Source organism: Malus sylvestris, chromosome 3, assembly GCF_916048215.2.
Source record: "Malus sylvestris chromosome 3, drMalSylv7.2, whole genome shotgun sequence".
Classification (NCBI taxonomy): domain Eukaryota; kingdom Viridiplantae; phylum Streptophyta; class Magnoliopsida; order Rosales; family Rosaceae; genus Malus; species Malus sylvestris.
Genome location: NC_062262.1, coordinates 26,956,388 through 26,971,628, shown reverse-complemented (window position 1 = coordinate 26,971,628; position 15,241 = coordinate 26,956,388). Strand labels below are relative to the sequence as shown.

Genomic DNA, 15,241 nt, shown 5'->3' with positions numbered 1-15,241 from the left:
AATATTTTAAATTGAAGATCGAATTCAATCACTGTATTCATATAGGGTCAAGGAGTGTAGTTGTAAAAAATCATCAAAATCGGAGTTAAAATAACCATTAAATTGTGATTTTTCGTTTATAACCTTCGAAAAGTTTTGTCCCGTTACTTAATCTTTGAATGTTTGTTTTTTGCAATTTTTGGCGTATGCGATCTCGAACCATATACAAACAAGTATGATGGTTAGATCGTTGAAACTAGTTTCGTTGAATGCGTATCTCATCAAAACAATAGATTAACTAACACTTAAAAGTTTATTCTTACTTTCATTAAGTATAACATAAGATTTTGTGATATCCACTAGTGTAAATATTTTAAATTGAAGATCGAATTCATTCATTGTATTCATATAGGGTCAAGGAGTGTAGCTGTAAAAAATCATCAAAATCGGAGTTAAAATAACCGTTAAATCGTGATTTTTTGTTTATAACCGTCTAAAAGTTTTGTCTCGTTACTTGATCTCTGAATGTTTGTTTTTTGCAATTTTTGGCATATGCAATCTCGAAGTATATACAAACATGTTTAACGGTTGGATCGTTGAAACTAGTTTCGTAGAATGCGTATCCCATCAAAACAATAGATTCACTAGCACTTAAGAGTTTATTCATACTTTCATCAAGTATAACATAAGATTTTGTGGTATCCACTAGTGTAAATATTTTAAATTGAAGATCGAATTCATTCATTGTATTTATATAGGGTCAAGGAGTGTAGCTGTAAAAATCATCAAAATCGAATTAAAATAACCTTTAAATCGTGATTTTTCGTTTATAACCGTCGAAAAGTTTTGTCCTTTTACTTGATCTCTGAATGTTTGTTTTTTTGCAATTTTTGGCATATATGATCTCGAAGCACATACAAACAAGTTTGACGGTTGGATCATTGAAACTAGTTTCACAAAATGCGTATCTCATCAAAACAATAGATTCACTAATACTTAAGAGTTTATTCATACTTTCATCAAGTATAACATAAGATTTTGTGGTATCTACTAGTGTAAATATTTTAAATTGAAGATCGAATTCATTCATTGTATTCATATAGGGTCAAGAAGTGTAGATGTAAAAAATCATCAAAATCGGAGTTAAAATAACCGTTAAATCGTGTTTTTTCGTTTATAACCGTAAAAACGTTTTGTCCTGTTACTTGATCTCTGAATATTTGTTTTTTTACAATTTTTGGCGTATGCGATCTTGAAGTATATACAAACATGTTTGACGGTTAGATCGTTGAAACCAGTTTCGTAGAATGCGTATCCCATCAAAATAATAGATTCACTAACACTTAAGAGTTTATTCATACTTTCATCAAGTATAACATAAGATTTTGTGGTATCCACTAGTGTAAATATTTTAAATTGAAGATCGAAATCATTCATTGTATTCATATAGGGTCAAGGAGTGTAGACGTAAAAAATCATCAAAATCGGAGTTAAAATAACCGTTAAATTGTGATTTTTCGTTTATAACCGTCGAAAAGTTTTGTCTCGTTAGTTGATCTCTGAATGTTTGTTTTTTGCAATTTTTGACGTATGCGATCTTGAAGTATATACAAACAAGTTTGACGGTTAGATCGTTGAAACTAGTTTCGTAAAATGCGTATCTTATCAAAACAATAGATTCACTAATACTTAAGAGTTTATTCTTATTTTCATTAAGTATAACATAAGATTTTGTGGTATCCACTAGTGTAAATATTTTAAATTGAAGATCGAATTTATTCATTGTATTCATATAGGGTCAAGGAGTGTAGCTGTAAAAAATTATCAAAATTGGAGTTAAAATAACCGTTAAATCGTGATTTTCCGTTTATAACCGTCTAAAAGTTTTGTCTCGTTACTTGATCTTTGAATGTTTGTTTTTTGCAATTTTTGGCGCATGTGATCTCGAAGTATATACAAACATGTTTGACGGTTGGATCGTTGAAACTAGTTTCTTAGAATGCGTATCCCATCAAAACAATAGATTCTCTAACACTTAAAAGTTTATTCATACTTTCATCAAGTATAACATAAGATTTTGTGGTATCCACTAGTGTAAATATTTTAAATTTAAGATCGAATTCATTCATTGTATTCATATAGAGTCAAGGAGTGTAGCTGTAAAAAATCATTAAAATCGGAGATAAAATAACCGTTAAATCGTGATTTTTCGTTTATAACCGTCGGAAAGTTTTATCTCGTTACTTGATTTGTGAATGTTTTTTTTTGTAATTTTTTGCTGATGTGATCTCGAAGCATATACAAACAAGTTTGACGGTTGGATCATTGAAATTAGTTTTGTATAATTCGTATCCCATGAAATTCAATGGTGTGTGTGTGTGTATATATATATTTATTTATTTATTAAGTAGATTTAAATCTATTTATTTTGTATGTATAATTATTATAGTTTTTAGGGGTATAAAATTTAATATATATATATGTATAACTATTATAGTTAATATTTTTGGGGTATACTTATTGTAGTATATATAATTATTATAATTATTATAGTTAATTTAATATATATATATATATATATATATATATAATTATTATAGTTTTTAGTGGTATAAAATTGTTAAATTATTAAATATAATTATTATAGTATTTTTTTAGGGTTATAAAATTATTAAATTAATATTTTGTTTATCGTGTATCGTGTTACCCACGTGTATACCCGAACCAACCCGTTATCTTAACAGGTGCTTATCGGGTTACCCGATAACGACCCGTTTCGTTATCGTGTCGACCCGAACACCTGTTAATTTCGTGTCGTGTCGTGTCGGGTCGGGTTATGGGTAGTGATATACATATTATATTAGTTTTTCAACTTTCGAAAAGCAAAACTGCAAAAGGCTTTATATCAGATTAAGCTTTCAGTTTCAGACTTTCGGTTTCACTGTTTCAGAGATGGGTTTCGGTTTCACAGTTTAACTATAAACAAAGTGAAACTGAAAACGAAAGCTCACCACTCACTCACCAGGAGTTGCAGACAGAGACGAAGAAGACGATGGAGCAGTTGCAGACGGAGAAGATAGAGACGACGGAGATGACGGAACTGTTGCAGACGACGGTCTGATTCGTGAAAGTCTCCCAAGTAGAGTGATTTCTGATTCTGAGGTTCGGGAGATAAATCCAATTTTTTTTTTCTTCTAATTATCCTCCGATTTTAGAGTGATTTCAGTTACCTAACTTCGATCAATCACGATTCTGAGGATTTATTGTGATTATTTTTTATTTTTCTTCTGATTATCCTCCTATTTTAGTATCAAACGTATCCGAAATGTAGGATACTTGTATCTGGACAATACGATACGCGTATCTTATCAGTTCGATACGTATCTCTTCATTCCGATACGTATCGGGCGTGTATCCACACGTATCCTTCGCGTATCCGTATCCTCAGAGTGTCCGATACGGGATACGGAGGTTTTTTCCCGTGTCCATGCATCGTACCCTTGATAACAGGACGCTTTCAATATTAAAACTCTAACAACAAGAAAAAGATCAGGATTTAATTCAAAGATTAAATTTTTCAACCTTATCGGTTATGTACTTACGTAAAGAATTCGGGTCATAAATTTCTATGGGTCAAATAATTTTCTACTGTTTGAACAAGTCACTGTAGCTGGAGCCTGGCGCATGCGAAAAATCTCATCACTGATCGTCCATATTGACCTTCAGAAGTCATGGCTTCAACAGTTCGCAGACATAATATAAAAATCCAGATAAATGAACGCAGATAATATTTTTCTCGTGTTGGAAAACGCAGGTAAACGTGCTTTCTTTTAAACTGCAGACCATGACCTGGTCTTTAAACTAGGACTTCAAAATTCAATTTGTTTACGAATTTTAACCCTTTACTATTCTCATGAGCAGGTACGTAGACACCATATCCCTTCCTCCCTTCCTCTATATAAACCCCATGCAATATTCCAGGAAGAGACAACTTAATTATCTCGATCGATATCAAAATTCCCAAGTTATGGCAATGAAATATTCAAGATTTTTGCTCTTTGGTGTGCTGCTACTCATTGGCTTTGCATCGACAAATAGCAAAGCTGCTAATACGGATCCACCTGTTTATTGCGAATTCCTCAATCGCAACAGTTTTGAACCAGGGTTCATATTTGGCACAGGTTCTGCATCTTATCAGGTCAATATATATATGTATTATATATATATCTTCTGGGATTATTTACCATTTTATTGGTACATTTTATACATGCAGTTAGCATCCATGCATGAATTATAATGTTGACATCTTCCTTGCGTGTGTGGTAGTACACTTACGAATATGCATGTATGTATATTTCAGTATGAAGGTGCAGTAAAAGAAGATGGAAGAGGACCAAGCATATGGGATACCTACACCCACAAACATCCAGGTCTGTGATTTAATCAATTGGTAATATGAAAACTTTAGCAACTTCATTTCAAAGGTGTGTAATTAGCACCTCATTCTTTTCTTCATGAGGACAAGTATACCTAACAAAACTCCAACCCCTCTGATAACCATGCACTTTGTTGGGAGACAAATAGTACGTGGTCATGTGATATGTACAATATATGTATATACTTCATCAATACGCACGCACATGAAGTACTTTGCATACGTTATGGATTTCACCATTATGTTTTTGAATAAGTGCAGAAAAAATCGCTGATGGCAGTAACGGAGACGTTGCTATTGATCAATATCACCGCTATAAGGTCTAGAATCTCATAACTTTATTATCTTGACCGTTTATACTTGAAGGGCACATGTTAACATATTAAATTGGAGCCTTTATAAAAAGCACAATATAATGAGATCCTCAATATTTAATTTTAAACTTTTTTCTTATTATGATATATATCCTTTTGTCATTCTAGGAAGATGTGGGGATTATGAAGGATATGGAGTTGGATGCTTACCGATTCTCTATTTCATGGTCCAGATTATTACCAAGTAAGTTGCTCCACATCCTCATATTTGGTTGGGACCAATGTCAATATATATTGTGCATAAGAATTATTTGTCCTACGAGAAAATTATTCTCTTTATATACTTTTAACTAAATTAATGTGATCGAGTTATCTAGTGTATAACCCTTATTTTTCTTGTTATTTTTGTTCTAATTAGATGGAACGTTAAGTGGTGGCGTTAACAGAAAAGGAATTGATTATTACGACAATCTCATCGATGAACTCCTACGCAATGGTTAATCATCCTACCTTAAACAATTATTACATGAATTTTTAGAACATCATTCAATCAGACTTTTAATTTGATTTTACTGATCATGTATATATAGGATTAAAGCCATTTGTGACACTCTTTCATGGGGATGTTCCCCAAGCTTTAGAAGATGAATATGGTGGTTTCTTAAGCGCTCGTATTGTGTAAGTGAACAAAATTTATTCTCTCAGTGATAATTTGATAAAATGCATACTGATATTCGTAACATAAATGTGTATCTACAGCGATCATTTTAAAGACTATGCGGAACTTTGTTATAAGGAATTTGGTGATCGAGTCAAGCACTGGTTCACGGAAAATGAGCCATATACTTTTAGTTACATGGGTTATGCTGTTGGTACTCAAGTACCGGGACGCTGCTCTTCTTGGCAAAACCTAAACTGCACCGGTGGAGATTCAGCCATTGAACCATACTTGGTGGCACACCACCTTCTTCTTGCTCATGGAGCAGCTGTAGAATTGTACAAGAATAGATATCAGGTTCAATAACTTTTGTTCTTTTTTTTTTGGGGTCAGATTATTGGCTCCTAATTGAGAATTCTATATGAATCATTATTATTGAGTTGTAATACAAGAGGGAATACTCTCTGTAGTGAGATAATCTAAAGGTTGTATCTTTTTCCATAGCTCCTATTTGTTCAACCAAAATTCGTATTTTTGTGTAGGCAACTCAAAAAGGCTTGATAGGGATAACATTGGTGTCAGACTGGTATGAGCCTGCTTCGGATTCAAAGCAAGATAAAGATGCTGCCTTACGATCTTTGGATTTTATGTTTGGATGGCAAGTGTCTTATTAAATTATATATCAACCCAATTACATGTTTACTTATGAATTGAAACATTGATACTACCTAGCTAGCAGTACTGTTTATATATAATAATATAATTAGGCTAGTATCCGGAATTGTCATGTTTTGTAGGTTTTTGGACCCATTAACAAGTGGTGACTATCCACACACCATGCGATCAATTGTTGGGAAAAGATTGCCCAAATTCACAAAAGAACAATCCAAGTTGCTAAACGGATCATTTGATTTTCTTGGAATAAATTATTATACTGCTAGATACACAAGTAGTGCACCCAACAACAATTCACTACCGGCAAGCTACGTAACAGATTCTCGAGCTGATCTTACAAGTGAGTGCAAAAGGAAACTTAGTTTGAATAGCTTAAGTTCTTTGTACTTCTTTGCCTAGTTTAACTTCTTAATTACTTTAATTATATTCTAATATTTACACCAATTGTATTCTAATGTTTTTAAATATTGTGGCAGCTGAGCTTAATGGAGTACTCATTGGTCCACAGGTAAATATCAAATTTATCATTTTGAGGTATTTGCATTTGGAGGAGTAGTTTTTTTTTTTCCCCAATATTTATGTATTATCTTCAAATGGTGTTGCAGGCTGCTTCAGATTGGTTATATGTATATCCAAAAGGAATTCACGATCTTGTGCTTTACACAAAGGAAAAATATAATGATCCACTCATTTATATTACTGAGAATGGTATGTAATACAAACTTTTAAGCCTTGATTAATTGCAAAAGTTTCACATATTTATAGTGGTGTAAAATGAAACTACACGTTTTCTTTTAGTTTTAGAGGAAGAAACTAAATTTAATTTTTTTGTGTAATAATATGTACATAGGTGTATCAGAGTTGAATAATCCAGAACTATCACTTGAAGAGGCCCTTCATGATACCAGTAGAATTGACTACTACTATCGTCACCTGTGTTACCTTCAAGCGGCGATCAAGTAAGTAGTTATTAAAAAAATGATTAAGGCTATATACTGGCTAGCCTTCTTATGTTATGGTTATTTAATCATTATATTGACCTAACCAATTTGTACATTTGTGTGTGTGTGTGCAGAAATGGCGCGAAAGTGAAGGGATACTTTGCATGGACATTGTTAGACGACTTTGAATGGACTGCCGGATACACTGTCCGATTTGGTTTAAACTACGTGGATTATAAAGATGGCCTGAAAAGATACCCAAAACTCTCAGCACACTGGTTCAAAAAATTTCTTAAGAAGAATAAATTCAAAGAAAGCTACAGTTCATTATAAACATTTAAGTGGATAATTTTTTTATTTTTTTATGTATTTATATTCCAATTCCTTATGCATTTGTATTTCCTTGCAATAATGTAAACATTCTTTGAGATTCAATAATTCAATAAAAAGCTATAAGTGTTGTGAATGCTACAATAAAACCTCTCTCTATAAACGAATAACTTATTTGTAGTCATAAAAAGTTTTAGTCCATGTTTGGGTTTAGGAATAAATTTCACATTGTAATAAGTTATCATTTTAATAGGTCCTTTTGTAAGGAAACCCAGTTCGACATAGTAGTAATTGTTAATAGGGAACTTTAACGAAAAACTCCTGGTACTGTTCACTTTAACAAAAAACCACAATTTTACACTAAAAAGTCAATCCTTGTACTATTCAATTTACCTTTTATTTTGTCGTTATCGTTAAAGCTCAAAGTTTTTAAGCACTTTTTATTAGTTTTCCTTTGTTAATAAGGACAATAATAAGCTACGCCACAAATAAAATTTTAAGATGGAATAATTTTATTTTATTTATTTATTATTTTTTTTGGAGATAATACTACAGCTTTGAGCTTGCAGGTACGTATGTAAAACCTTGTCAATATCTTCTTGTTGAAGTCAAAATATTTCTAACTCCTCATGAGAATCATCTTTCCCTTCTTTCCTAATTGTATTAACGATTATTTTTTCAATTAAAGCGTGATCAACTTTTTACACAACTGAACACAAATGTTTTCAGTTAGCTGACTTTGCATATGACTTTGGGTTACATGACAATTTTGATAGAAGAAAAGAAAAAGTGTACACTTGAATTGGTCGAGGATTGTATTGTACATATTTTTAAAACTTTTGCTACGTATTATAAACACCTATTTTTAATTCTTTGTTGAACATAAGGATTCTAATAGATTTTAATATATTCCACCTGTTTAACACAATTTTAAAACTGATGGCACACGCGGGCTCAATTGCTTGTAAGAGACTATTTACAAATAATGTTGATGCACAAAATAAGTGAGACTATGGAACGACGTATGGTGTCAAGTTTGTCACCTTCACAAAGTTATTCCCGTCACCTAATGAGGATAATATGTAAAGATATAGAGGGTAGATGAGTTCTTATTAATAGTGAAGAGTTTACACAATACACACGTTCAAGCATGAAATTGGTTCCAAGTGAAATATCCTGGAATTAAAATTCTATATACGCTTGACTGGCTAGTCATCAACACTAGTCAACTAAAATTCTATATATGCTTGACTGGCTATCCATCACCAACCCGTATGATTTGAGACAACATGTGGAGTTCGCACATGCAATTGTTGTAGCCATGGTGAATAATTGTTCTACTGCTGAGTGGCGTTCTAGGAAATATGTGCATGATTGTATCAAGAAGGTGGTGATGGATGAATTATTAGTAATTATGCTGTTGATGGATCAATAATTAATTTTGTGAATTTTTTTTGTTATATGTTGGAATGAATTATTTGCATATATGTGTAACATTGTAAGTATACTCTTGATGATGATACGAACAAAGAGTTGATGAAGTTGATGGAGGCGGCGTTGGAGGGAGGTTACAACCGGTGGCGCTATGACGTTAAGCAGAGTGGAGCACAATCGAAATAGTAGTTTTAAATTTTTGTTTTTGAGGACACTATTTAAATTTAAGGTTTTTTTTTTCTATAAGTTATTTATTTGGACTCAATTAGGCTTTAATTCCTGTTTGAGTTTTTAAATAATTGAATAGATTAACTCAATTAGGTTGTGCATTTCATGAGGAGAAAGAAGAAAGCCAATTTTTTTGCAAAATGACTTGTCCAAAACGACTTCGGTTTGAGCCAAGTCATTAAAAAAATTTAAAACCTCACTCACGAGTCACATGAGAACCCTCACACGATAGAGCAATCAACTCATTCAGCATTCAGAACCTTCACTTTACCAATAATATCTAATCGTCTGCCGCTCGGCCTGCTTATATTCCTTACGGCATTGATCAACTCTTTGCTGCACTTTAGTTTCTGTTCACTATTGCACCGACGGGCGGGGCGACGAGTCGACGACATCTCTGGTGAAAATCTACATTTTTTCTCCGTGTAAAGCTCTGGTCTGGACTCTGGAGGCTAGCCGTTGGTCCTCTTCTTTTTGGTCGAAAAGGTTTGTAGTTTGTACTCTCTTTGAATCTGTCCATTAAATAATTTTGCCATCCTGTTATGATGCTGCACCTACTGATGGTGCATCAATGATGCTACACCTACTGATGCTACATATGAATAGCATGCTTTCAGCGTAGTTGCAATTTTTACTCAAATTTTAACTGTTCTACAGTTCAAATGGATAGAGGCACATGGAGTTTTATAGTCTTATAGACCAGGCAATTAGCACTTGTTTTTTTTTTATTTGGAGCTTTTATATTGGGACCATCCTAAGTTAAAATCTTTGATCCACCACTGATCCTATATGACATTGATTATTTGTGTATAGTAGATCAGTTTAAAGTTTTGTTTCTGCCAAACTTGAATTGGGTTTAGAATTAGGGTTTTTAAATTTCGTTTTAAATTTAAGTAGAAATTATTATGCATGTGTACGGTAATTTAAATCTTTGTAATCTAACAAATTTATTTCCAATTTTGTAGATGTAATAGCTCATTAGAACCCGGAAGGCGATGAGTTTTACACCTTGATCGACGACTACACCTACTACTGCCGCCACTGCTTCGGCAGAGATGGACCATAGGTCAATGAATCCGATTGACCCAGTTGGTCCTCCAGTCCTACTGGCACCGGCATATTCGACTTCTTCGGTGGTGCTACCTGTTAGCGCCCGACGTGCTTACCGGTGCCCCCGCACTCCATACCAGATGTCGCCAACGGGATCCACAACCAATGCCTCCGGTACACAGCTAGGTATACTATCCTAATTTACTACCTCATTCCCATGTTAACTTAGTTTTGTTATTTTAGGTTCAGTTTGTTAAGTTATGTCATTTAAGGATTAAAAAGTTATCATATATATATATATATATATATATATATATATATATATATATTGTTTATTGTTGTCATCGTTCCGAACCTATTATTAAACTGTTGTGATCATTGTGTTGGATATGTATATTGTTTATGTTATTTTTAGGGTTTTGGGAAATGTTTTCATTATATGGAGGTTATGCAGAAATTTTAGTATGATTTGTTATTAGATTTGGGTTAACGTTAATTTTTCATTTCTTTGCAGCCAAGAAAAACACCTGGGGACCTTGTCGGCAATTGAAGACGGCGAAGGTCACCCGGATGACCAATGATCGTATCACAATCGGATATGATGAGCGACATCGGACAACACCAACGACGGAGTAGCATAGTGCATTGGCCCATGACATTGGGCACGTCGTGCGGACCTTTTGCCCTATGCAGTGGAAGTCTTGGAAGGCGATGCCAGAGAAGGTGAAGAACACAGTGCGCAATCATTTGTTAGTAAGTATTTTTGCCTTTTTAATGCTTTTCATCTAAAATTTATATATTTATATTTATTAATGTCTTTTATTAATAATACTTTCATAATATTTGTTACATGTAGACAAACTACAATTTGGATGACATCAACGAGGACATGTTGACGTACCTCAATCGGCTATACTCCGAACGCTACAAGTTGTGGAAGAGTGACTTGCACCAGTATTTCGAGATGTTTAGTGATCCGCAGGTCGCTCTCGAGGAGGGTTGCCCGAACGAGCTCGAAAACCGACAAGATAATTGGGATTGACTTTGCGGTCATTTTTAGGAGCCGGGCTATGTGGTGCGTTTTTAATTAGGACTTCTTTCATGTTACTTTTTAAAATTTTTACTAATGTTTATTATGATTTTTTAAAATTTTTTATGTTCTTTAAATATTACGACTAATATGTTTATTTTGTGTATAACAGAAGAAGGCAAAGGCGAACAAGGGCAATCGGGAGAAGAAGACTCTTTTCCACCATTCGGGTTTAAGGCCTTTCTCATATAGGATGTAGGCGTGGCAGAAGGTATATATTACAGTTTTTATTTCCAATTTTAAAATGTCGCTAATAATGTTTTTTGTTTGTTTTCGTACTAACATTTTCCTTATCTTTTCTATTTCAGGAGGGTTCAAAATTCCCGGAGATCGATGTCTTTGCTAACGTTTATGTTCGGACTGGGATGAGTTGACCGAGTTACTTCTTGCAAGTAATTTCTTATGCATTAAAGATTTATACTAATGATTTCAAATTGTTTTCTATTAATAATCCATGTTTTTTTCATAGGCGACTATGGTGGAGAAGGGTTAGTCGTTTCAGGAGTTCGCCTCCCAACTTCCCCAGGACACGCCAATCGATCTGTGGATCCCTCTGAAGATGCGGGGTTTCACATCCTTACAGAGACGTTCAACCACACTTTTGGTCGGACGCAAGGGACATATTGTCGGGGGATGGGAAATGCCAGGTGGAGGGAGAGTAGAGCATCTTCATCCTTGCAGTCGAAGGGCGAGGTTATGGCTTTGACGCAGGAAGTCGCTAGCATGAGGAATGAGCTTGCATCGTACATTTCTTAAATGTGAATGCTTGTACAAGCCCTTAGTTCCTCCGGGATCCGTCTCCCCAGTTTTTTTGCACCACGACCGTCAGAGCCCCTCCACACCGTGCATACACAGTAATCAGGCCCGTCGACCTTCGACCCCGTCCCTAACCCCACCTTCTTCTAGCAGCAAGATTACCAAGCACCTCTAAATGACTTGCGTATAGATTATTCTTTATTTTTTTCATAGTTTTTGTTCCCTCTTTCTTTTTAAACTTTGTATTTGTTTGTACATTTTTATTTATATTATAAAAAAATTGTTTTTTATTCATTAATTTGTTTTTTTTTCTTCTGAATTGTATGAAATATATATTTTTAATAATATTCCTTTTATTCTATTTATTATTATTATTTTTTATTAAAAATTACACTTGCGCGACGCATACCTATCGTCGTGTAAAACCACACGCGTGTTACATGTTTCGTCGTGCAAAGATTTTCGAGACGAATTTTAGACGTCTCCAGAAATTCTCATCACAAAACACTTGTACCCTTTTATATCATGCGACGAAAGCCTTTGTCCGTATACCTTTCGCGCAACGAATGTGGACTTCTTCGTCGCACGAGGTCTTTTTTCACGACCTTTGCGCAAGGATCATGTTTACCTTTATCATGTTCTATATAAAAACAACTCTTCATGCCGTAGCGATTATGTTGATCTTTACCTAGACTACTCCTTTTGCTATTGGACTTCAAATATTTTCTTTCCTACAAACCTCACCTAATTAAAGGAATCCCACCTTCCTCTCCTCTCTTGATTTATTGTATTCTCTCAAATGCTATTATAATTTCATCTCTCATATGCCAAAGGAAAATCAAGTTGTTCGTACGATCCAAGTATTGTGAGTGTATGCTTAAGATGATTATAGGTTGTTGTATCCTGGATGGTAGGGCGCCATAACCTGCTACACCGAGACATTGTCTTAGAGGGGCAAAATCTACTCTTAAGGACAGTGACTACACACCTCAACCTAAAATCTTGTTCTAATTGAGGATCGACGAAGAACGTTCTCTACCTACAGAAGTTAAGTATTTTATTTTATTTGGTTTATTTTCTTTAATAAATTGAGGTGATAAAATTGTGATATACTAACATTATTTTATGTGATTTGTTGTAGGAGAAGTAGCATCCTTATCAAAAATATTTCCAACAAGTTCAAACCCTGTCGGCTCCTTAATCTAACATCTAATCTAGCAAATCTATCGTTTGACCAAAAAAAAAATCTCAGGATTTTTTTTGAAGTTTAAGTTCGCAAAGTTTCTAATGGATGGTCACGATTATAACATCTAAATGGTGTAGATTGTGCCACATGTCTTGTTTTATAATTGATTTAATTTGATCATGTGCAACTCATGTGTGCCGTTGTTATTGAGGTGTGATGCCTAGAAACAGCTATATCACACGCTCCTCATGCTTTCTTTTTAACATATTTTAGAGAGAGAGAGAGAGAATCCAATGTAGATATATTCTTGAGAGATTACATTGGTGACCATCTTTCTTCCATTTCTCTACAATTCGACGATCACATTCTCAGTGATTTCATGAGTTAAATCCTATTGGAAATCGAGTTCATCACCCCTAAACACACTAACATGGCCTTAGAGCTAGGTTCGAATTGAATGAGGGGCATGATCTGAGAAATGTTCTTTGAGCTTTCAACCAAGAGCTCAAATAAATTGAAGAACAAAATGTCTGGATCTGGAGCTGATATTCAAGCTCTGATTTTCAATAGTGTCAACTATGAATTTTTGTGTGTCAAATGATGACTATCTTCAAGTCTCACAATCTCTTGGGTTGTGCTGAAAATGGCTATGAACTTCCCTCAGATGAGAAGCAAATGGTTGAGAAGTAGCTGATTGTTGCTCAGGATCTTATTTCCAGAGATGCAAAAGCCCTGAGGTTAATTCAAAGTACAGTGAGTGACGGAATTTTTTTCAGGATTGCGAATCAAGAGACATTTAACAAAGCTTGGGATGTGTTGAAGCAGGAATACAAAGGCGATTATCAGGTCATGGCAATGAAATTACAAGGTATTCCTCTTGATTTTGAGAATGCTAGAATGAGTAATGGTGAATCTCTATTTGATTATTGGACTAGATAGTTTGCTTTGGTGAGTCAAATGAAAATGCACGGAGAGGATTTGTTAAATAAAATTATGGTAGAGAAGTTGTACATTAGCCTCACTCCTACTTAGGTTACTATTGTATCTTTTATTGAGGGTACAAAGAAAATCAGTGAGATTGATCCAACTGAGTCTACAACAACACCCAAAGGTTTTGAGCAAAGATGAATGAGACATGCTGAAGATGGAGAGGTGAATGAAAGAGCATTTAGTAGCCTAAGTATTCAACCAAAACAGAACTCACAAGTTGGTGGTTATAAAGGCAATAAGCCTTGGAAGAATAAGTAGTAGAAGAAACACTATGTGAAACAAAATGAGAAGCCAAATGTGATTGTAAAGAACTATGGTAGTAAAGGAGATTGCAAGATTTGTGCAAATTTACATTTTGGTGAACGCTGGTTTAAATCCAAAGTGTCACAAATGTGATACGTTTGGGCATATTGCCAAAGATTGTAGGAGTAAAATGGTCAAACAGGTTCATTATGTCAAGGAGGGGGGAAAAGGCACTAGTATGTTCTTTGCTTGCGATTCCGCAACAACTGTCAAGAATGAACATGTCTGGTATATAGATAATGGATACAACAATCACATGACTTTACATGAATCAATGTTGATTGATGAAGACAGAAATGTGACTACATGACTTTTTTCTTTTTAAACAACCGATATTATCTATACACTAAGGGGGATGAGGTGTGCTTATCTTCACAATGGGCTAACAATAATGAGGTTCAAATTCACCTTTGGCGAGAATCAAATCTAAGACCTCTCACTGACAAGCAAGGTTCTAAAAAACGCTAGGCTTTAGTCGGGCGTCGGGCTGGAGCCTAGCGCCTAGGCGGCTAGGCGGTTTAGGTGCCTAGGCAGACTAGGTGGATTTAAGTAAATCTATTATGTTTCGTGTAAATAAGTGTCCCGTTTGCACTTAAAATATATATAATTTCATCATAAACTACAAAATAGAATGACATATAATTATGAAGTATTGGAACATAATGAAAACATGCGGAACAAGCATGTAATGTGTGTTCATTTAACTATTCAACAAGTCTCTTCCAATTAATTGAAAAAAGTAAAATAGAAAATGAAAGTTATCTATTTTCTGTTTAAGTAGTCGCAACCTAAGCGGGTGCCTAGGCAAGTTTGGACGGGTTAGGCAGGTGCCTAGGTAGTCTAGGTGGGTGCCTCATCAGGTCTAGACACCC

The 15,241-nt window shown here is 34.4% G+C and overlaps 1 protein-coding gene and 3 long non-coding RNA genes across 5 annotated transcripts in view; 3 read left to right on the top strand and 1 right to left on the bottom strand.

The window, feature by feature from the left end:
* The window catches only part of LOC126614553 (uncharacterized), an 82,153-nt gene that overhangs the window by 41,998 nt on the left and 24,914 nt on the right, over positions 1–15,241 (bottom strand). The gene's annotated exons all lie outside the window — the stretch shown is intronic.
* Positions 3,992–7,481, top strand: LOC126614537 (beta-glucosidase 12-like). The gene is made up of 13 exons (XM_050282201.1): positions 3,992–4,177; positions 4,340–4,409; positions 4,676–4,734; positions 4,897–4,972; positions 5,147–5,224; positions 5,319–5,406; positions 5,488–5,743; positions 5,929–6,044; positions 6,184–6,401; positions 6,538–6,569; positions 6,667–6,769; positions 6,912–7,020; positions 7,137–7,481. Exons 1-13 carry the CDS (start codon positions 4,007–4,009, stop codon positions 7,333–7,335), a joined length of 1,575 nt encoding a protein of 524 aa, XP_050138158.1. The 5' UTR covers positions 3,992–4,006; the 3' UTR covers positions 7,336–7,481.
* Positions 9,960–15,241, top strand: part of LOC126614549 (uncharacterized) — a 37,083-nt gene continuing 31,801 nt past the window's right edge. Inside the window, exons 1-2 of one of the 2 annotated variants that reach the window (XR_007620423.1) lie at positions 9,960–10,218; positions 10,559–10,605. This is a non-coding gene — a long non-coding RNA (uncharacterized LOC126614549). Of the gene's footprint in view, positions 10,231–10,558; positions 10,606–15,241 lie in introns of both variants that reach the window. The other variant, XR_007620422.1, reaches the window with a different exon arrangement.
* Positions 10,615–12,003, top strand: LOC126614551 (uncharacterized). Its single transcript, XR_007620426.1, has 4 exons — positions 10,615–10,797; positions 10,901–11,119; positions 11,247–11,345; positions 11,443–12,003. It is a non-coding gene; the product is annotated as an uncharacterized LOC126614551 (long non-coding RNA).

Bases quoted from the DNA above. Each gene is read 5' to 3' on its own strand.
- LOC126614537 (XM_050282201.1), top strand. From the start codon at position 4,007: ATGGCAATGAAATATTCAAGATTTTTGCTCTTTGGTGTGCTGCTACTC. The intron at 4,410-4,675 runs GTCTGTGATTTA...GAATAAGTGCAG, and splicing joins CTACACCCACAAACATCCAG to AAAAAATCGCTGATGGCAGT. The intron at 6,570-6,666 runs GTAAATATCAAA...ATGGTGTTGCAG, and splicing joins GAGTACTCATTGGTCCACAG to GCTGCTTCAGATTGGTTATA.